Raw genomic sequence first — 21,988 nt, forward strand, 5'->3', positions numbered from 1 at the left:
TCAGTGTTGGGCTGAATGAAGGCCAATAAACTGAGTCTGAATCCTAGCAAGATGGAGGTGCTGTGGGTTGGTGGTTCCCAAGTTCAGATAATTGGTCAGTTGCCTGCTTTGGATGGGGTCGTACTCCCTCTGAAAGAGCAGGTTCGTAGTCAGGGGGTGCTCCTGGATCCATCTTTGTCGCTAGAGGACCAGGTGACCTACGTGGCTAGGAGTGCCTTTTTCCAGCTTCAGCTAGTAAGACAACTGTGGCCGTTTCTAGACCGGGATAGCCTGACCACTGTTGTCCATGCACTGGTAACCTCCAGGCTGGATTACTGTAATGTGCTGTCTGTGGGGTTGCCCTTGATGTTGGTCCAGAAGCTGCAGCTGGTGCTAAATGTGGCGGCGAGACTGCTCACTGGGGCAGGGTATCGCCAACATGTCAACCCACTGATGAAAGAATTGCACTGGCTGCCCATTTGCTACTCGGCCAAGTTCAAGGTTCTAGTTTTGGTGTATAAAGCCCTATACAGCTTAGGACCAGGATACCTGAAAGACCGTCCTATTCCTTATATACCCAGTCGATCTTACCATCTTATCAGGAGGTCCGTTCTGCACAACATAGGAAATGTCACCTACCTTGTGGAATTCCCTCCCCTTAAATATTAGACAGGTGCCATCTCTGTTATCTTTTCGGCGCCTTTTGAAGACCTTCCTCTTTCAACAAGCCTTTTAAGTTAACAAGCCTTATCCCAGTCTGTGTCTGTGTTAGAATTGCTTTTTAATATGTTTTTAACCCTTTTATAAAAAAGATGTCTTGAAAGCTTTAAAAAAAATGTTTTTAAAGATGTTTTGTTTTAATTTAAAGTCTGTTTTCATGATGTTTTAAAGTGTTTTTAGCGCTTTTGTTTGCTGCCCTGGGCTCCTGCTGGAAGGAAGGGCAGGATATAAATAAATAAATAATAAGATTAGAAGCAGTGACAGAGATGTCTGCTGTTCCATGATCTTACCCAAACCTCTCTGCAAATGAGAGAAGATTCTTCCTCTCCCTTGAGCCCTCTGGCAATCACATTTGTGATGAAGTTTGAAGAAGGGGAGAAATTGCTGCTGCTTCAGTTCTCCAAGCTACAATGCAAAGAGCTTCTCGCAGAGGCCACTGGGAGTCCTCCTCCCGAGCAAGCTAGGGCACTGCCCATGGAAAGCTGGTAAATGCTTCTTTCAAAAGGCGAGGGAAAGTAAAAGTTTCTTGTTTCTGGGAATCTATGCTATTTATCTCTCTCCTAAAAGATCAAATTCTCTTGGATCACTTACATGTTTCAGGATGGGATAAACTGAATATTACCTTAATATTATTAATATCTCCAAATTTGCTTAATAATGAAAATGACATGGCCTGCCTTCAAGTCAATTCCGACTTATGGTGACCCAATGAATAGAGTTTTCACGGTAAGCGGTATTCAGAGGTGGTTTCCCATTGCCTCCCTCCGAGGCTGAGAGGCAGTTCCTGGCCCAAGGTCACCCACTGAGCTTCATGGCTGTGTGGGGATTCGAACCCTGGTCTCCCAGGTCGTAGTCCAACACCTTAACCACTACGCCACACTGGCTGTCTTGCTTAATAATAATGAACTAAAAAAAACCCACAATATTTGGAGGGAGTGGAAGGGAAACAGAGTTTTCTTCTTCTAGCTAAGTAGATGGTAATATTTCTTTCATGCTTGCTTTTGGGGGGGCAACTATAGGGTGAACGGGGCGTTATGGGCCCTCCAGGTCGCGAAGGACCTGCTCCACGACAGGAAGAGAAAGGGGTCATAATCATACGTGGAGACAAAGTAAGTGCTTGCCTTTTATTCTTCGATATATCACATTATTTCCCAGAGCTATCTGTTGTGATAGGGATTAATGAGAAAATAAAAGTATAAATCAGTAGTGTGAAATCCATCACTTTTCTGTTTGTTTTTCTTTCTTTCGTAAGTAAATTATTCGCTTTGGAACAAGTGTTCATTCTTTGTTCCACTTCCACCTTCTCATTAGCCATGGTGTATGTGAGGTCAGGTAGCTGGTGCACAGAGAGCCAAATTAAATGTGACAGCATGGACTCTCTGCATTGGTGAGCATTCCTGTGGATCACAAAGTTAGCTCACCAGAGATTCAGATTTGGCATATGAGGCCCCTGAAACCACACCCACTCACCTCTGATATGTGACATCAGGAGTTGGACGGGTAGAGATGCAGCTGCCAATGCGCAATTGGGAGCCTTAAAGTACACTCAGGATTGTGCATCAGCAAAGAAGAGCAGACATCTGCTCTGTTGCCCGTCAGCTGATGACATTGTGCAAGCCCTGTATGGTGCTTTGAAGTATCAACTTCAGGATGTCACAGTGCTCAGTCACCTGATACAATGGTGACATTAGATGAATGATGGGTGGTCGGTCCCATTCACCTGTTAAATCGGACCTGTGAGATTAGAATCTAATAAGGATCTGGCCCACAGAGCAAAAAGGTTCCCCACCCCTGGTTCACTGAAAGCTGTCTGGTCACAGATTACAATTTCCAGTGAGCCAGTCTTCCACTGATCTACCTTCTTGCTTAGATCATATTCGGGAATCTGGAGCTTTTAAAATACAAATCTTTGGACAGGATTTGTTGTTGTTGTTATATGCCTTCAAGTTGATTATAATGTATGATGACCCTATGAATCAGCGACCTCCAATAGCATCTGTTATAAACCACCTGTTCAGATCTTGTAAGTTCAGGGCTTTGGCTTCCTTTATGGAATCAATCCATCTCTTGTTTGGCCTTCCTCTTTTACTACCCTCTTCTGTTTTTCCCAGCATTATGGTCTTTCCTAGTGAATCATGTCTTCTCATGATGTGTCCAAAGTATGATAACCTCAGTTTCATCATTTTAGCTTCTAGTGACAGTTCTGGTTTAATTTGTTCTAACACCCAATTATTTGTCTTTTTTGCAGTCCATGGTATGCGCAAAGCTCTCCTCCAAAACCACATTTCAAATGAGTTGATTTTTCTCTTTTTCACTTTTTTCACCATCCAACTTTCACATCCATACATAGAGATCAGAAATACCACAGTCTGAATGATCCTGACATTAGTGTTCAGTGATACATCTTTGCATTTGAGGACCTTTTCTAGTTCTCTCACAGCTGCCCTCCCCAGTCCTAGCCTTCTTCTGAATTCTGTATTGTCTCCATTTTGGTTAATGATTGTGCCAAGGTATTGATAATCCTTGACAAGTTCAATGTCCTCGTTGTCTACTTTAAAGTTACATAAATCTTCTGTTGTCATTACTTTAGTCTTCTTGACAATCAGCTGTAGTCCTGCTTTATTGCTTTCCTCTTTAACTTTCATCAGCATTCATTTGAAATCATTACTGGTTTCTGCTAGTAGTATGGTATCGTCTGCCTATCTTAAATTATTGATATTTCTCCATCCAGTTTTCACACCTCCTTCATCTTGGTCCAATCCTGCTTTCTGTATGGTATGTTCTGCATATAGATTAAACAAATAGGGTGATAAAATACACCCCTGTTTTACACCTTTTCTGAGGGGGAACCGATCAGTTTCTCCATATTCTGTCCTTACAGTAGCCTCTTGTCCAGAGTATAAGTTGCTCATCAGGACAATCAGATGCTGTGGCACCCCCATTTCTTTTACAGCTTTCCATAGTTTTTCATGATCTATACAGTCAAAGGCTTTGCTGTAATCTATAAAGTACAGGGTGATTTTCCTCTGAAATTCCTTGGTCCGTTCCACTATCCAATATATGTTTGTGATATGATCTCTGGTACCTCTTCCCTTTCTAAATCCAGCTTGGACATCTGGCACTTCTCGTTCCATCTATGGTAAGAGCCTTTGTTGTAGAATCTGGAGCATTACTTTACTTGCATGGGATATTAAGGCAATAGTTCGATAATTACTGCATTCCCTGGGATCCCCTTTCTTTGGAATTGGGATGTATATTGAACACTTCCAGTCTGGGGGGCACTGTTTAGTTTTCCATATTTGTTGACAAATGTTTGTCAAAATTTGGACAGATATAGTCTCAGTAGACTGTAGCAATTCTATTGGTATGCCATCTGTTCCTGATGATTTGTTTCTTATAAGTATTTTAAGAGCAGCTTTCACCTCACATTCTAAAGGTTCTGGTTCTTCTTCATATGGTTCCTCCGTGAATGAATCTGTCATCCTTGCATCTCTTTATATATAATTCTTCAGTGTTTTGCTTCCATCTTCCTTTTATTTTATCCTGGTGAGTCAGTGTGTTCCCCTGTTGATTATTCAGCTTCCCTAGTTGTGGTTTAAATTTCCCTTTCATTTCTCTAATCTTTTGGAACAGGGCTCTTGTTCTTCCCATTTTGTTGTCCTCTTCTATTTCTACACAATAACTATTGTAATAGTTCTCTTTGTCCCGAAGTACTAGTCGCTGTATTGTTGCATTTAGGGTTCTGACTGTGTTTCTATCTCCTTTTGATTTTGCTTTCCTTCTCTCTTTAACCATTTTAAGAGTTTCTTCAGTCGTCCATTAAAGTCTTTCTCTCTTTTTAACGAGAGGTATTGTCTGTTTGCATTCTTCCCTGATAATGTCTCTGACTTCAGTCCACAGTTCTTCTGGTTCTCTGTCAACTAAGTTTAAAGCCTCAAACCTGTTCCTTATTTGATCTTTATATGCTTCTGGGATGTTATTTAAATTGTATTTTGGTGTTATGATTGCTTTGTTGGTCTTCTTTAGCTTTACTCTGGTTTTCGATACGACCAGTTCATGATCTGTACCGCAGTCTGCTCCTGGTCTTGTTTTTGGAGAAAGTATGAAACTTCTCCATCTTCTGCTATCAATTATATAATCAATTTGATTCCTATATTGATCATTTGGTGATGTCCTCGTGTACAGTCGTCTTTTTGGTTGCTAAAAAAATGTGTTTGCAAGAAACAAACTATTGGCTTCACAGAATTCAATAAGTCTCTCTCCTGCTTTGTTTCTGTCACCTAAGCCCCATTTCCCCACAATTCCTAGTTCTTCTCTGCTCCCTACTTTTGCATGCCAGTCCCCCATGATTATCAGCACATCTTGTGTTGGTGTGCGATCAATTTCTTCCTGTACTTCTGTGTAAAGTCTTTCCTATTCCTCTTCTTCTGCATTTTCGTGGTAAGAGGTATTCAGAGGCGGCTTACCATTGCCTTCCTCTGAGTTTGGATGCATCTTAGTCTGGTGTCTCAGCTTTGACCATTCTGCATTGGGTGCCCCTGCTAGGAGTCTAGCCTCTTGGTCTAGACTCCGGACGGCATTGCTCTCAGCTTCTTCGACACTCTCAAATCCCCTCACCATGTTGTGTGCATCCTAGAGGGGGGTTGCACAGGATAGTGGTACCATTAGTAATTAACATTTGCAAGATGTTGGGGAGCCTTGAAAAAATTAATGTGTTTGAAATTGAAGACAATGGGCATCTAAAACATGCATTTTGAAGGCTGAAGTGAGGCTTTGTTATATTAATCTGCTCTGTTGTATCATTCCAATAGGGTGATTCTGGTGACAAGGGTGACCCTGGCTTTCCAGTAAGTTTAAATCTGTTCAATATTTTGATTTATTTAAGAGGCAATAGTGAACAGATCTTGAGGAATTTATTTTAGTGACTTAATGAGCAATCATATAATCATGCTGGCACACAACTGCTTATTCTGTACATGCTCAGTCTAGGAGGGGCGGGGAGACCACACCACTCAGAAATTCCAAAATGGCACATTAACAGCAGTCACACTTGAAAACACCACCAATACCCTGCAGTCAAGGACTGTTCTGGCAGTGCTGCCTACATGCCACCCACACATGGAAGGAGCCAATGAGCTTGCGACAAGAAGGTCATACTTCCCTGCAATAGACTCAGCAGTACCTGCATGACAGCACACATGGCATTATGGTGCCCCCACTCAATGAGCTCCTGTGGCACAGGCAGAAACAACCCCACTAAGTCATCAGACATTCCTACAGGTAGGACTTTGGGTCTCTTTATACTGCTCTCAACCATGGTTTTTGAGCACAGTGCCCAAAGGGAAGAAAGGGGAGATCATTCAACACAGCAAGCAAAGAGCTCCTGTGACAGAAGGCCTACAGAAGGGAGCCAAATACAGTGCTCCTCAGAACAAGGATTCAAGACACATCAAGGGAAGAAAATACTTTTGTCATGCAGTGAAAGGAAAGAGTCAGGACACACAAGGAAGGAAACGAGACACATACAGACAGCAGCAGTCTCCATTGGTTCACTGCATAGGGCACACAATTAGAAAGCAGGAGATGCGAATTTGAGCTCTACCAGGGGGTATGGAGGAGTCTGGCCTCGTATACCTCTAGCACACTTGGCAAAAACAACCCTGCCAACGATAAAAGAAAGGGAGCTGCTGTCCTGGGACCCTAACCCACACTACAAATATCACAGAGCACTTCCTCACCCTCAGCCACAGCAGCAGACAGGAAACCAAGACGTCCTCCTCCTGCCCCGCTGTCTCAAGGCCTGGCCAGCCACACCAGGATCACAGGGTCTGCAGGAGGAGCCCAGATTGGTTGGAACAGCTCATGTTATAAGTGCAGTAGGCATCAAGATTCAATCCAGAGTACAACTCCACAATTCTAAAGAAAAATAGGCTCCCACATCCAGGCACAGCTGAGCCAATGAATAGGAAATCTGCATGGCCCAATAGCCTGGCTCCTGCATGGATCAAGTAGAATTTTGGAACGACCCCTTTCTCTGGAGACCCATGAGACTAATCCCACCCTCAGTTTTTGCCTAATAAAGCATCCTAGCAGGACTACCCCTCCCCTCAACATCCCTCCCCTGCAAAGGAACTGCCTGATACACCATAGCAGTAGCACTCCTCTCCTTGTGCCTCCTGAAAGGCCTGCCCTTCAGCACACAGGGTACCTGATTGTGCAGAGAGAGAGGAGATGCCCCTGGACCTCATAGCACCAAGCGCCTTACTTGGGTCCTGTCCTTAGGGCAGTTGAAGCTGAAGATCAAACTAAGCGGTGGGAAAGGGATCCTTCTCTGTCATGCGCTAGCAGAAAAGAAACGAGATGTGTGGCAAAGTTGAACAGCATCTGGAATGGAAGAGATGCTGAAATAGAAAGACACCTGTGGGGTTGCCAGATACACATCGCAGCAGGGCTCCTGTGCCTCACACAGTAGTTTGACAGTCAACAGGGTAGCAGGTGTTTATCCCTCATGGCTCCAGTTCCAACTATAGCTATTCCATACAACCACAACAGGAGGGAGAGCAATCTCATAAGGCTAAACACATATCCCAACCAACATAAAAGCAGAAACTAAATATGCATAATTCAATTAATGTATTAAAATATAATTCGTGTAGGGTATGGTGCAAGTGTGTCCCTCCTCTGTGTCACTTCTGTGTCACCCATGACTGTGCCTGGTTTAAACTATTCTACCAGAGTATTTTCACCAATGCACTGGCAGGGTATTGTGTGACATTTTTGTTGTGGCATTTTATCTTCCGTCATAATATATAGCTATGCATCTGCTGTATTTCTGTATTGTGTCCTTAGAGCTAATATTCAAACGGTAAATTTGCAATTGAACTTCAGTGACATAAAATAATGACATTTTTAAAGGGGTCACCAGGCCTAAGCAGGAAAGGAGAGAAAGGTGAACTTGGAAAACCTGGTCCGCAGGTATGTATGCAAAATATTTACTTATCAGTTTGCTTTTGCATATCCAGCCATTCAAAGATTACTATTAAACATAGCAGTAATCTCAGAGAGATGTAAACCTGAAAGTAGTATTTCTACTGAGGGAATTTTATGGGAGTAGCTGGTTTTTTATTGAAATAGTTTGTCATTCCAAAAAGAGATGAGTGTATTTATTGTCTGAAATTTTCCTATTACTTTTACTATGAATTGGGTTAAACTTGAACATTACTATCCAGTTTCTGGTTTGGGTGATGGTGGTGACTTGTTGTGTGTTTTAGTTTTGATGTCGAAAGGATTCAATTACATTTAACATATGAATCAATCAAGTAAAGATGATAAAATTTATTTAATTTAAACAATTGTGAATTTTACTAGAACTAGACTGACCCATAAATGATTGTTTCAGCATAGTATCCTCAGGGTGTGTGATGGTTTGTTAACATGTTAAGTATTTATTTGCTGGAACAGCTTTTCTTAGGTTCTTTTTAAGAAGTTTAAATCAAACTTTATTCCTGGCCTTATGAAGTATCTCAGACACTGAGATTCTGCACCAGATTCTGAATACAACAGAAACACTCTTCTATCCTCAGAAGAGCCTCTGATAATCCCCCAAGCACTTGTTTTTTCCAAGCTTTTCCTAGTATTCTCTGAGAAAGCTATGAAAACCAGAATGCTTTTGGAGGCAAGGTAGAAAAGCTCACACACCACTTATTTTGCAGTCTTAACATTTTCTATTGTAGTAGAAAAGTCTGCGTTGAGTTGACTGAATAAAGTGAGACTATTTATTTCTCAGGGAAGGCCTGGGAAGGATGGAGAAGATGGAGAGAAGGGAAGAAGTGTATGTATTTCACTTTATCTTCAATATTACATTGGTTTTACATACTTCTAAAAAGATTTGTCTCTGGTAACACTGGCCTTAAAACTTGATACTTTTGAAACCAATTTTTATTGTCATTGCTACAAAAACAAGTGTTGACATGTTGGAAAAGAAAGAAGTTACTTAATAATAAATAAATTTAATTTCTGTGTCGCCTATCTGGCCAGAGGCCACTCTAGGCGACGTACAAACAGTTAAAACACAATAAGATAAAATACAATGATACAATGTAAAAACAGTAGAAAAACAATACAGCAGCAACCAATGATATTAAAACAGGATAGGAGGCAATTCAATCTAATAATTAACCCTCCCTGGAAATCCCAAAGGCCTGTTGAAAGAGCCAGGTCTTTAAGGCTTTACGAAATGTATTTAGGGAAGAGGCATGCCAGAGATCTTGTGGGAGGGAGTTCCAGAGGGTGGGGGCCGCCACTGAGAATGCCCTCTCTCTAGTACCCGCCAATCTGGCTGTTTTTGTCGGCGGGATTGAGAGAAGGCCCTGTGTGGCTGATCTTGTCGGGCGGCATAATTGGTGGCGTTGAAGGCGCTCCGTGAGATAAACTGGGCCGAGACCGTATAGGGCTTTAAAGGTTAATACCAACACCTTGAATTGGGCCCGGAAAACAATTGGAAGCCAGTGTAGATCGAACAACACTGGTGTGATGTGATCCCGGCGGCGACTATTCGTAAGTAGTCGAGCCGCTGCATTTTGTATAAGTTGTAGTTTCCGGACCGTTTTCAAGGGTAACCCCACGTAGAGCGCATTACAGTAATCCAAATGAGAGGTGACCAGGGCATGTACTACTAGTGGGAGCTGATGAACAGGAAGGTAGGGTTGCAGCCTTCGTATGAGGTGTAGTTGATACTAGGCTGCCCGGCTTACTGCCGAAATCTGTGCCTCCATGGACAGCCTGGAATCAAGTACAACCCCAAGGCTGCGGACCTGGTCCTTCAGGGGTAAACTCACCCCATTGAACTTCAAGTCAACTTCTCCCAACCTTCTTTTGTCCCCCACAAGCAGCACCTCGATCTTATCAGGGTTCAGCTTCAGCTTGTTCCTTCCCATCCATCCACTCACGGATTCCAGGCACTTGGACAAGGTCTCCACGGCCGACTCTGGCGAAGATTTAAACGAGAGATAGAGCTGAGTGTCATCTGCATATTGGTGACACTGCAGCCCAAATCTCCTAATGATTGTCCCCAGCGGCTTCATATAAATGTTAAATAGCATGGGAGAGAGGATAGAGCCCTGTGGCACACCACAATTGAGAGGCCAAGGTTCTGAAACCTCCTCCCCCAATGCTACCTGTTGAAACCTATCGGAGAGGAAGGAATGGAACCACTGCAATACAGTACCTCCAATTCCCAATCCCTCCAGGCGATGTAAAAGGATACTGTGGTCGACAGTATCAAAAGCCGCTGAGAGATCGAGGAGGACAAGAAAGGAGAATTCTCCCCTATCTAATGCCCTCCTCAAATCATCTACCAGAGCGACCAAGGCTGTTTCAGTTCCGTGACCAGTCCTGAAACCCGATTGGTATGGATCCAAGTAATCCGTTATAAACTTATAGTTTTATACAGCATGGCTTTTTCTTTTAATGCTACATGTAGGGAGAATCTGGCTCCCCAGGATTTCCAGGACTACCAGGAACAAATGGCCCTAAAGTAAGTAGATCCATTTGAAAATGTACCTTTTTATTATTGGTGTTGGTACAGCTTGATGAGCTTGGCCTCAGATGCAATTCTGAGGAGCTCCCAGAGTTTATCTCAAAAGAGGTAAGCTTTACAAGCCCCAAACTTCTTTGGACTTGGATTAAAATCTAAGCCAGGGAAGAATTCCTGACTTCCCAGCCCGCAATCCCTAACATAAAGCAGTGTTGGGGAATCTGTAACCTTGAGCCTAATTTCATATGGTCCTCTGGACACCGCTTTCTGGGAAGGGGTGGGAGATGTTCTGTCCCAGGAAGTGGTCCCAGCTGGGGTACAGAGTTCTAGCCAAGTGAGAACTTGTGATGAATCCAGGGATACCAGATTATATAATTGTTGTTTTTTAAAAGATGTCCTCAAAGCTTTAATTTTTTTTTTAATGTCTGTTTTCACGATGTTTTAAAGTGTTTTTAGTGCTTTTGTTTGCTGCCCTGGGTTCCTGCTGGGAGGAAGGGCGGAATATAAATCAAATAATAAATAATTTAAATAAATAGATAATGCTGGTGCCAAGAAGCAGAGTCAGGTCAGGTTCTGATGAAACAAGGACAGATGCAGCGGTGGATAAGTTTGAATAAACAAGGCCATGCAAAGCAGAGGTCAAAGTCCAAAAAGCGCACGTAGCAACCTGGATAGTATAGGATTTTATTTTATGGGATTATTAACTGGGTGCTGAGGCTTGATCTAGAGCAGGGGTCACCAACCCTTTTGGCCCTTGGACACATTTGCAATTCTAGGGCATTGCCATGGGCACCTCCCCAAGTCTCCCTCCTACATGGATAAAGTGTACACACACACACACACATGCACACACACTTTTCCATGGGGCCTGGCTAAAAATCAGATCAAGTAGAAGCAAAACAGAATAAAAATCAAAGGTTACATTGGAGTTTTTAGGCTGTATAGTAAAAACCGCAAATCTGGTGGTTGTTGGCACGGCCTTGGATTTCATCTTTAGTGTCATGGTGGCACTAGAAAGTCCTGGCTATGCAATTTTTACAGTTCAATTCATGGAGAGAGATGTGATATGTGATCTGATAGTGGTTTGGGAGGATACCATCTAAAAATAATACAAATGCAAGAGGATCCATTTTAATTCTTCTGAGTCTGACTTTTACCCAGCCCCCACAGAAAAGAAAAGGGACCAAAGTTACTAGCTGTCAAAGAAACCCAGGTTCAAACCACGTTTATTTGTAAGTCCCATTGAATTCAATAGGGTTTATTTCTGAGTAGATGAGGTTAAGATTGTAGCCTTAGCAATGAAGTTCATGACACACATTGATACAAGACATTAGGAAAATAAACTATACCACCAAATCTGATGAGAAGCATGCACCAAGTTCTGTCATGCCAAGTTTGACTATTTTTCTCTTCCAAACCTACAAAGTAGGAAAAAAAGAAAAAAGAACCTTTGGACCAAAGACTGATTATGGGAGAACCATGAAGGCCAAGGGAAGAGGGGGTAGCGGTGAAAGAAACAGACAGAGAAGATCCTTTAAAAACTCAATCTTGCATAAAGGGTTGGAAATCAGTCTTCAAAAGGGCAGTCAGAGTAGTCTAGCAGCCAAGTAATCCAAGCAAGTGAGCCCATAGTCAAGATCCTGCAGTATCCAAAGAAGAAAATAGGAACACCTAGGAAGGGTTGTTCTGGCCAGGCATGTGGCCCTTTCCACATTCTTGCCATCAAGACTTACTGGTGAGTGATGAGCGCTGCAGTAGCACATGGGGAATGGGAAAGAGAAATGTCTGTCGTGTTCTCTCCCTCTCTGTTGTTCATGGGAGAACTACATCTCCTCTGGGCCATGAGTAGCACTAGTCCTGTCTTGACTGGCTACTAAGGGCCATATTCAGCTAAACTGTTGTGCTAGCAGAAGCCAGAGCAAGGATTCCCACCACCACAGTGGAACTCGCCCCTTTCTCCTTCCCCCATGTGCCCTGGGCCCTCCCCAAATCTCCTCCACAGGGTCAAGAGAACCCGAGAACAGCATGCAGGGGGAGAAGAGGGGAGATTGTTTGCATAATCTTTAAAAGGATGGGGGAGTGGTGCAGTGTGAGATTCTGGTAGGCAACTTCTGAACATCAAAATTGGGTTGGAAATTAAGCTCTTAATTTTGGTTTGGAGAAAAATCAGGGGTCGAGTTCACCCAGCACTACTTTAAATAGTTCTTTTCTTGCAAAATATAATATATAATTATAAAAAGCCTACAATACACACCGAATATGTAGAAAAGTTGCTGCAGTTTATTTTTAAGCTGTGCTTTTATATGGAAGAACTGGAAACTGCTTGGATGCAACTACAGCTTGGCATAACAGATGCAACTCAAGCACCACAGATTTTTTGTGTGTTGAGCTAAGTCATTGACTATATCTTGCTAGTAATATGGGGTTTCCATAGACTTAAAGGGCAGTACAATGATAATCTGTGCTTGAATTTAGAGCCAGAATCTATATTCATGTTCCATAATCTGAACTGCACTGTACTGCTCATCCTGGAAAAGTAATTGTCGTTCTGTGCATGCCAGTATATAAGCCAAGCATCCAGAGGGTAGGATGTTGGAGGCTTTCATGCATGCAAAATGACTACAGGGAGCTAATAATGCACTGCTGCCGGTAGTAGCTGGTGTGATGGGGCGGAACCATATTATCGGCAGCTTACCTAGACAGGAGTGGGGTGAGGCAGGGCTGTGCAGATGCACCAATGGGAGCACCACATTTGCTCCCTATCACACTGGCCGCTACGTTCTGCTGCTGTGGAATATGACTGGCATGCACTCTCACTTCTTGGCCCCTGTGCATGATAGTTATATTTTAGCCATTCACAGTAATAATAGCAATGCCTGACTTTAGTCATTTTTAAAATGTAAATTACTTCTTTTTTTTCAGGGAGATAAGGGTGTACCAGGTTCCCCAGGAGCTCCAGGAATAGTAAGTATGAAACTTAGTGTTTAATGAAATGTCTGTTTCAAGCACATCACATGGAACATAGGAAGTTGGCTTAGATGCCTTATATACCAGATCAGACCATTTGTCCAGCTAGCCCAGGCAGGCATCGTTCCCATCAGCTGCTACCTGATCCTGGGAGACCCCAGGGACTGAACCTGTCAAGTACTGTTTACAAAGCTGTATGTAGAGGTTTGTTCAACCACTAAGCTATGGCCTTTCCACTGTGAAAAGCACAGTACATGTTTTAAATTAAATCTTGAGAAAGGGAGTGTGTAAAGATTTTGATCCAGCTGAGATAGTTCCTATTTTTAATGTGATCAAAATGTGACCGTTCCTTATATATGGTAAATTTAGGGGAGTATTCAACTAAATCCTTGTGCTAGTGGAACGACTAATGCAAGACAATTTCCCCGTTCTTAAGAGAAAGGGAGAACATTCTTACGTTCTTAAACCGCAAGGGTTTTTTGCCTGTTAGTGAATAGAGAGATTAAACCGTGCAGCATGCTGCTGCTTGTAATGCAGAACTGAAACTAAACCTGCACACAGCCTGGGAGCTGCCTCAGCAGTTCCTGGTATGGCAAGCCTGGAGGGCCAATACACTGCAGCAGGGTAGCCCCTTTCTCCTGTTGTGGAGGAACTAACCCAAAGGTCTGGAAGACAGGAAACAGCAATTCACAGTAAGAGATTTCCTGTGTATCAGGGAAGCTGGTGCCCCAGTGCCAGTGGTCCTTGATAGGGAGTAAGATATCCTCTTCCACCAGCCTTCTTATCCAGTTATTTGTATGGGATTGAGAAAAAAAACACCTGTATCCTTCCAATTGCTGTTGGGGAGGGATGTCCAACCCTGCCAGGCACCCTGTATCTCCAAGGGTTCTTAACAGGAGAAAGGCCAGCCATTTATGGAGATTCAGACTTTCTTGACCCCTATGCAAAATGATGGAGTCAAATGGTTGGTGGAAAGAAGCCCACTCTCCACCAAGGGCCATTGTCCTAACTGCCAAGGCTTCTTGGAGGGTGGCCATTCTTTGTTAGTCATTTTCAAGAGTGCAGGCTTTTCCCATCCTGTGCAAGTCAATGGAGGTCATCACGATTTGTTTGTAAAAAGATCAAAGAAAGCCTACAGCTGGCGGGAGAGGTCAGTGGAAAACCCATCCACCACAAGGACCCTTTTGCCCCCAAAGCCCTATGCAGAGAGGAAGCCTTTCCCTCACCTGCCATTCCTCATGGTAGTCAATGATGAGATATGCAGAGCCTTAGATTTCCAAAGCAAGGCTGTGAACGCACCAGTCACCTACAGCAAAGCGTTTCCATTGGCCAGTTCCATTGACTGGAGGGGGAACGAGTTGATCTGCCAATCAGTTGCAAAATCTCTTTGAAGCAATTTTTTTAAAAATGCATTCAAGGCGACCCTACCAGCTTTTACAATAAAAAGGGGTGGGGTTTGACTAGTGTCATATGCCCCCGTTTTCAGAAGAGAGAGGTCGAACTTGGAAGAGAGAGGTGGAACCAGCAGGCCAGTGAGTGTGTTTTTACCCCAAGGCTCTCCTTCAGATTCAAAGCAAAGTGGGTCACGTCTGAAGCAGTCTGAGACGAAGTGACCCATTATCAGAAGTGCTGAAGCCAGATATGAAGCAAACCTTGTCTTCTGTGCACACCCCTAGTTTCTAGTTGATATCCCTTGAAACATCTGATTTGCTACTTCAAACCCTTCTGCTGTGATTCTACCATTATAAAGCAAGGATAATTAATAACAATTCAAAATAATCATTTTGAAAAGAATATTGTAGTGTGGGTTTACATGGGACTTGAGATAGTATGTACTCATGGCTTTAGAGCCGTTCCCAACAAACTTCCAGGAACACAGAGGGCATGAAAAGCCACATTTTCCTGAAGGAGACAAACAGGAAGTAAACTGCAAACTAGAGTTAGATTTAAAGAAACAGTCTTAGTGCTTCTCCAGTTTTTAGTTTGGTGGTAATGAGTATAATATTGCATTATATTTTTGCAAAAAATGTAATATGTATAATATTATCAAGAATCACTAGACTAAAAATATATACAGTCCTCAGTCTGTTTAACACAGGGGTGGGGGATCTTTGGCCCTCCACATTTTTATTGGACTCAAATTCCCATCAGCCCCAGCCAGTATGGCCAATGGTCAGGGATGATGGGAATTGTTGTCCAACAACATCTGGAAGCGCACAGGTCACCCAGCCCTGATTTAACAGCAGTTACTCCGTAAACACTGGATTAAAGATGGTGACTTAATACTTCTCAAATAAGGTAGACTGTTCTGGACCATACTACCTTAGATCCACAAAGGAAAGTTAAAGGAGTCTTGTTCACATTTTACAGATGTGGATTCGGAAACTGAAATGATTGTGGCTTGCCTAAAGCCACCATGGCTCAGGTGGAATTATAACAAGGGGCTTCCCAGCTCTTAGTGCTAAATCACTATTACCCCACTCTATGTTACAGAATCTGATTGCATGGCCTGGTTTATAGGAGGAGTTCTGGTTTGTGGCCTGGGCTTGCTGACTGTGCTATGGTGTTGGATTGCTAGTTTGAATAACATGAGATTGTTTTATTGAAATGGTTTTAAATGTTACATATTGTAATTTAATGTTGAATTTAATGTTAACTACCATGGGAAGAATGTTACTCTTGAAAGGCAGTATAGAAAGATATTAAATAAATAAATGCTTTGTCTATATACTCCCATATATTTTTCATCATCCTGACTTCACTCACTTACTTAAAGCAACTAGATGGTAACGTCTTTGTATGGCAGGTGTGGGGAACCTCTGGTTCAGATGTTGCTGAACAAAAACTCCCATCATCCCTGGCCTTCCATTCTGGCTGAGGCTGATGGGAGTTGTAGTTCAGCAACTGAAGGGATAAAGGTTCCCCGCATCTGTTGTATGGCATCTCAGTTTACCTTGAAGTCACAATTCTTCATCCCCTCTCACTCTGATGAGGACTATCTCTAGCCATTGTAATTTAGATACATATATAATGTTGTTTGAGATTATGCTGAAAACAAGCTCTTGCAAGCCTAAACTTGATGATTATGTTTCGAGTAGGATTTTAGGAGGCTGCCTATGTACAGGATTGAATCCTATAATTTCTACCTCTTTAAGGGCTCAATGGTTTGGGGTTTTAATTGTGTTATTTGCCATGTTATGCAGGTAATAGGGACAGGGGTTGAAGAAGTATTTGGTGAAAAGGGAGATCCAGGTCCTGCAGGATTTCCAGGAGCAAAAGGCGAACCAGGACAAAAAGGTAAATATTGCTAATTGTTGTTTACTTAATTTTATTAACTTGGTTAAGAAACTAACTCAATTGAGTTAATGCCATGATTTAATTGACATCCTGGTGAGATTGTAAAAGATTGTCAATTTCCATTAAAAAAACAGCACATTAATTAAATAGGTCAAGAAAATAAAGGGCATAATTAGATAAAGTGCTTATTATGCATTATAATTAATGATATCAGGCAATATTGAACCTTTAGCCATGCTCAGAGTAAGTTCGATTTTAATAGGCCTGTTCTGAGTATGACTTCGCTATCACCAATTATTAATAAATAATGAATACAATAACATTACCAATATTTTCATGATTAGACCCACATATATTATTTACTAATATTTGGCTTTTTCCACTGTTTATATGTTTGCAACCATATGATAATTATAACCTCACATTTTAAGAATATTCAGCCCTACCTTTGGAATGGCTTATTGAGGCCCAGATTAGCAGTACACAGACCAAGTCAATTCAAATCTTTACTGTCTGAGAATTCACTACATTTGTTTTTGTAGGTTTTCCAGGTCTACAAGGTCCTCCAGGTCGTCCAGGTGAGAATGCTTGTTTATTTGGTTGGTTGGTTGGTTTTAGGATGAGACTTGCATTTCTGCCCAAATTCTTAAACTTTTTGCACAGAAAGATAAGAGTGCTGGCCCACAAGAAATATTCCAAAATCCATTTGAGCAATACTAATATAAGGCCAACCAAAATATCACAAAATAGCGTGCAAGCTTTCGAGTTCTCCAGATGTCTTTATCAGACCAGATGGTAAGCAAAGTGCGGAGGGGGAAGAAAAATCTTTTTTTGCTGATGTTGAAACCTTAAGTCTGCATCTGGTCACAGTCTTAAGATAAAGTGGGGAAGGAGGTAGGAGATAGTCAAATGAGGTTCTTTAGATGCTGTACAGGTTGCACCAAGGCCTGCTGGGAACAAGAAGCATAACAATGGCTAATTCCTCATCTCTGAAAACACATGAAATGACTGTTACCAAGGTTTGCTGAAATCCTTTGGCAAAACACACAAGTTCCTAGATAGGTAGAAAATAGGAATGAAGAGAAACTAGGCAGCCCTTATATTAGCAAAGGCAGAAAGTAACTTTAGGTAGTGTGTAGGGGAAAACGTCAATGATCAGTTTATAACATTTTTGTAAAATGTCCTCTTTGGCAGATTGCAAGTATGATTATTGTAGGATCCCTATGGTGAATCACTCCACACAAATGGCTCACTAAGCACGCCTTGCATGTTTGGGCTTTAAGTAGGGACCATGCCGCTGGGTGTTTCTAGGAATTAGGAATAACATGTAGTTCCGATAAATAAGCATCTTGCTATTGCTTGAACTCATGTGGTAGGGTTAGGATCAGATTCAGTATGGTATCTCATATTTGACTATTATGTTGTTCAAATTATTTTATTATTAAATAACTTATTTGTCAATTTTCTGTTGGTCCATTAATGCCTGCTTCACTGCATTATTATAATCAAGGGCAACCCAGTCCAGGGATAACAGGAGCACCTGGTTTTCCGGGCGAGAGAGGAGAAAAGGGTGACCGGGGGGCCCCTGGACTTGCTTTGCCTGGACCAAAAGGAAGAGACGGACCTCCAGGACCTCGTGGTTTACCAGGGCTTCCAGGCTCACCTGGCATAACAGGCAAGTCAATATGCAGCCCAAAATTATATAATCTTTTTAAAGTGCAAAAAGAGCAAAGATAAGAAGAAATGTCAAGGCTGTGGTCAGAATAATTGTAAAAAGAAATGTCTATATTTTAGAATTGGTTGTATATGTTTGTTTTCAAATGAAGCGCTTCATCATAGAAGAAATTTCTGTTTGCCTGATTCAAGACAATGACTTTCGCTTGTTTAAGTGGTTCACCATTAGTTAGGTGATTTGTGACTGTAATCTGAAGAATATCTTCTCAGTCTTCTGGGATTTGTACTGATTGCTCCCCCTAAGCTCTACTTATGAAGCAAGTTGGCCGGGGGAGCTGGGCTTTGGCAGGGCTCAAGTCAAATGGAGAGTAGGACTAGGAATGGAGACATTTACAAAGGATTCTGGAAGTCAGGGACTGGACTACTGTAAGCCAGTTACCATGAGGAGAAAATTGAGACTAAATTGTAGAAGATCATTCTTAAGAATATTTATGAAAACTTTTTTCCTTGTATCTATGGGGTGTCCAGATCTTGTGATGAGTTTCTTCATATATATTGCAATTTCTGCATATAACCATATTTAACATTAAAAGTAGAATGCATTTTACCCCATAATTGTCCATCATACACAGTAATGCGAAGGCAGTCCAATGACAATTAAAGTGTCCATATGGTTTACACCATTGGTTCTTGAGGGTATAGCCATTCATGACAGTGTGTCTCTCCACAGCAGTTCATTTGATGCTGGAGGACTCAGTGACTACAAATCTTTATTTACGTACATGGGTATCATTTTCATATAAAATGATCTTGCTGGGCCACTCCTTTGAGGACTCTATGGTGCTGTGTCAACATCTCCACCATTACTATGCCCTATATCTTAGAGAACTGCCTTTGTTGTGTGAAGTCCCTAGCTCCTTTCTAGTGGCAAGCAATTCCCATGTGTACAACTGCTAATACAAATATTAACAATTTTTTGTGTGATCTGTTCCTGTGCCTCCGGTATTAAAGAGAGAAGCGCTAAGGCAAGATGGGGGCTAGTGTTAGTTGTCAAAATGTCAGAGATTTTGGAGAACATTTGCCCCCAGAATTATCATGCAAAATGAGCATTCCCACCAAATGCAGATGAACATGTTTCAGAATTTAGTATTTATATGCCATAGACATATGTCCTTCAGATTCTCCTCCTATCTAATGCACTGTTTCTCATAATTCAGGGATCACAGGTTGTCACCAACTCTTGCCAGTTACCTGGAAAATGCACTAGCCAGGAGAAAAGTGGTATTCAGGCCTATCTTGCCTGCCTCAATGAACCATTAAAAAATAAACCTTTAGTTCACTTTTAATCGAGAGCCTTCTTCCTCCGATGCAGAGCATCCGGTTCCCTAGGAAGTTGAGGCTCAAAGGAGAAGAGGGCAAATAGAGTCCAAACAGAGAGCAGACAGGAACAAGACCTTAGACAGCTCCAAGGAGCCCCTACTAGTGGAAACATTCTCCTGAGGCAGCTACAGAATATGTTGTCTCTGCAGGGAGCTAGGGACAACTGAAAGGGGGCGACCTGGAGGAGATGACTGATGCCTTCAGGAGATGTTTGGAGGAATGACTGTGTAGAACCAACTTGGAGGTGAAGGCGGGCTAGTTAAAGGCCATTGCCTAATTCTGCAGTTCAGTGGTACTGCAGGGGACGTATTCTGAGTCAGAGGATGATGGCTACAGCTGTGACTTCTGCTAGGACATCCCAAATAGGATATTGATAATTCTCCCCCTAAGGAAGCAGCCTGAACCTTGTCCTCATTGGTATCCTCCATTGTGAACTGCAGGATCCCTGGGTCATAACACAGAGGTGAGAAATGCTGGGTTCCCTCAAGCTTTAGACAGATATAATTTCTCATTTGTATATTTGCACTGACATAGATTTCTTAGAAATGGGATTTGCCATAGAGAAACATTTTTTAATTCAAATTGCAGATGGAATTCTAGACTGTCAGCCTGGGCAACCGGGTGATCCAGGCCTTCCAGGCGCTCCTGGCCAACATGGCTTCTCGGGAGAAAGAGGAGAAAAAGGTACCAATACTGATTTTGGTTTTTTAAGTTTTTAATTTTGGTTTCCTCAGACGTTATAACTGAGAGAGTCTTTCATTCTAAAAAGTGAGTTTCAGATAAAAGAACCATAAGTTGTTCTAAACAGTGCTGGATATGATCCTGTTATTCCAAGTGGCTGCTTATACTAGCATAAAACTAACTACTAGTGATCCTGGGCACGTCAAGCAGCTCAAGGGACAGCAAAGTGACACCACTTTACGCAAGAGATAACATTGAAATACCAACAGACATTCCCCCAATGTCCATTCCAACCTTCACTGCCAACATCACAGTCATCCTTCAATCATGTCATTTTTTGTTCTCTTAGTTTTCTCATCTTTCCAATCTTAAATTCAGTTCTCCACATTTCTGCAGCATTTTGAGATTTCTTTTTTAAAAATCCTCATGAAAGTTCTTCAGCATATTAGTGCGAATTTTAATAAACAAATATTTGTATGCAGTTTTGACTAATGTACACATATTTGCAAGCAATTTCTCCTCATATAACACATTTTCAGGTGTTGTTTTCACTAATATATTTAGTTTTCATGCATGCTTTCCCCTAATACATGCACATTTTAAAACATTGGTTGGTTAGAGAACTGCATCACACAATTCAGATGGGTGTGAGTTTCAAAGGGTGGCTGTGTTTCAGTGCTCCTATTGATTTAGAAAGTGCAAATTTTATAGATTTGGCTTTGAATGGGAACTGAATCAAATTTCTCCCCCATCCCGTCATGGAATTACATAGCACCCCCATATTAGCGAGACATGGAAGGTACTAATTGGTGTATGGTGGCAACCTAATGACTCAACCCTACCCAGCACACACGCAAAAGACAACCCTGCAACTTCAAAGAAGAAGAGAGCTCCATGGGGGGTGGCGTGGGCCGGACTCTGGTGGCTTGCTGTCCTGCAATGTGTGATCTGTCTGTCATTGTGAGGGAAGACAGTGCAAAGGTGAGTTGTATTAGTGCTGTATAATTTATGGGGGTTATCGAAAGGGGTGTTTGTGCTCCTTGTTTTCTCCAACAGTAATTTGTGATTTTACTGAATGTCAAACGCGGGGATTTACAGAGGCATGCAGCTAATTAACTGCATAGTCCTCTGAGGGCGGCATGACACTTAAATTTTTAAAATTGCCCCTCCCCTCTTTTAAACCCCCCTTCCTTACCCATCCTGGATTTCCCCCTGCATGATAATGATGATTAACGGTATGGACTAAAATCTATCCCGTTTAAAGGATTCAGTCTTATTAATATACATTAGGGATGGGCAAGAAGTTCAAGCTGAATCTGACAGAGGTCCAGTGGCCAGAGTAGTTTAATAGTCAGCCTCTCTGATTGAAGCTCTGTGAGGAGAATAGAGCGCCTCCTAGCAACTCTCAGCACCCTTCACTCACCCTTCACACTGCCCAGGATTCTTTGGGAGAAGCCATAATTGCTTAAAGCCAAATAACAGTCTGGTGTGGATGTGGCCAGGGACAGCTTTGGTTTAAATTTGGGTGGGAGGCTACATGTGCCTGCTGTAGAATAAAAATGTGGAGGAAACCCTGAAAAAGAATGATACTGTTCACAATGTTTTCCTTTTGGAAAGGAAAGGAGCTTCCTCTCTGCCCAGTGCCCACCTACCTTCCCCTCTCCTCCTCCCCCTCTCTCCTCCCCCTTCCTCCCTACCCCTCCTCTTCCTCCACCCTCTTCACTCCACCTTCCTCCCTACCCCTGCCCTTCCTTC

At 42.2% G+C, this 21,988-nt stretch overlaps 1 protein-coding gene across 1 annotated transcript in view; it reads left to right on the forward strand.

The window, feature by feature from the left end:
* The window catches only part of COL4A1 (collagen type IV alpha 1 chain), a 200,916-nt gene that overhangs the window by 80,611 nt on the left and 98,317 nt on the right, over positions 1-21,988 (forward strand). The window contains exons 13-22 of the mRNA XM_061607562.1: positions 1,719-1,808; positions 5,511-5,546; positions 7,615-7,674; positions 8,486-8,530; positions 10,181-10,234; positions 13,157-13,198; positions 16,405-16,498; positions 17,041-17,076; positions 18,009-18,173; positions 20,141-20,236. Coding sequence (XP_061463546.1) covers positions 1,719-1,808; positions 5,511-5,546; positions 7,615-7,674; positions 8,486-8,530; positions 10,181-10,234; positions 13,157-13,198; positions 16,405-16,498; positions 17,041-17,076; positions 18,009-18,173; positions 20,141-20,236 — 718 coding nt within the window. The remainder of the gene's footprint in view (positions 1-1,718; positions 1,809-5,510; positions 5,547-7,614; positions 7,675-8,485; positions 8,531-10,180; positions 10,235-13,156; positions 13,199-16,404; positions 16,499-17,040; positions 17,077-18,008; positions 18,174-20,140; positions 20,237-21,988) is intronic.

The sequence above is a fragment of the Rhineura floridana genome, chromosome 2 (assembly GCF_030035675.1).
Source record: "Rhineura floridana isolate rRhiFlo1 chromosome 2, rRhiFlo1.hap2, whole genome shotgun sequence".
NCBI classification, from domain to species: Eukaryota; Metazoa; Chordata; class Lepidosauria; order Squamata; family Rhineuridae; genus Rhineura; species Rhineura floridana.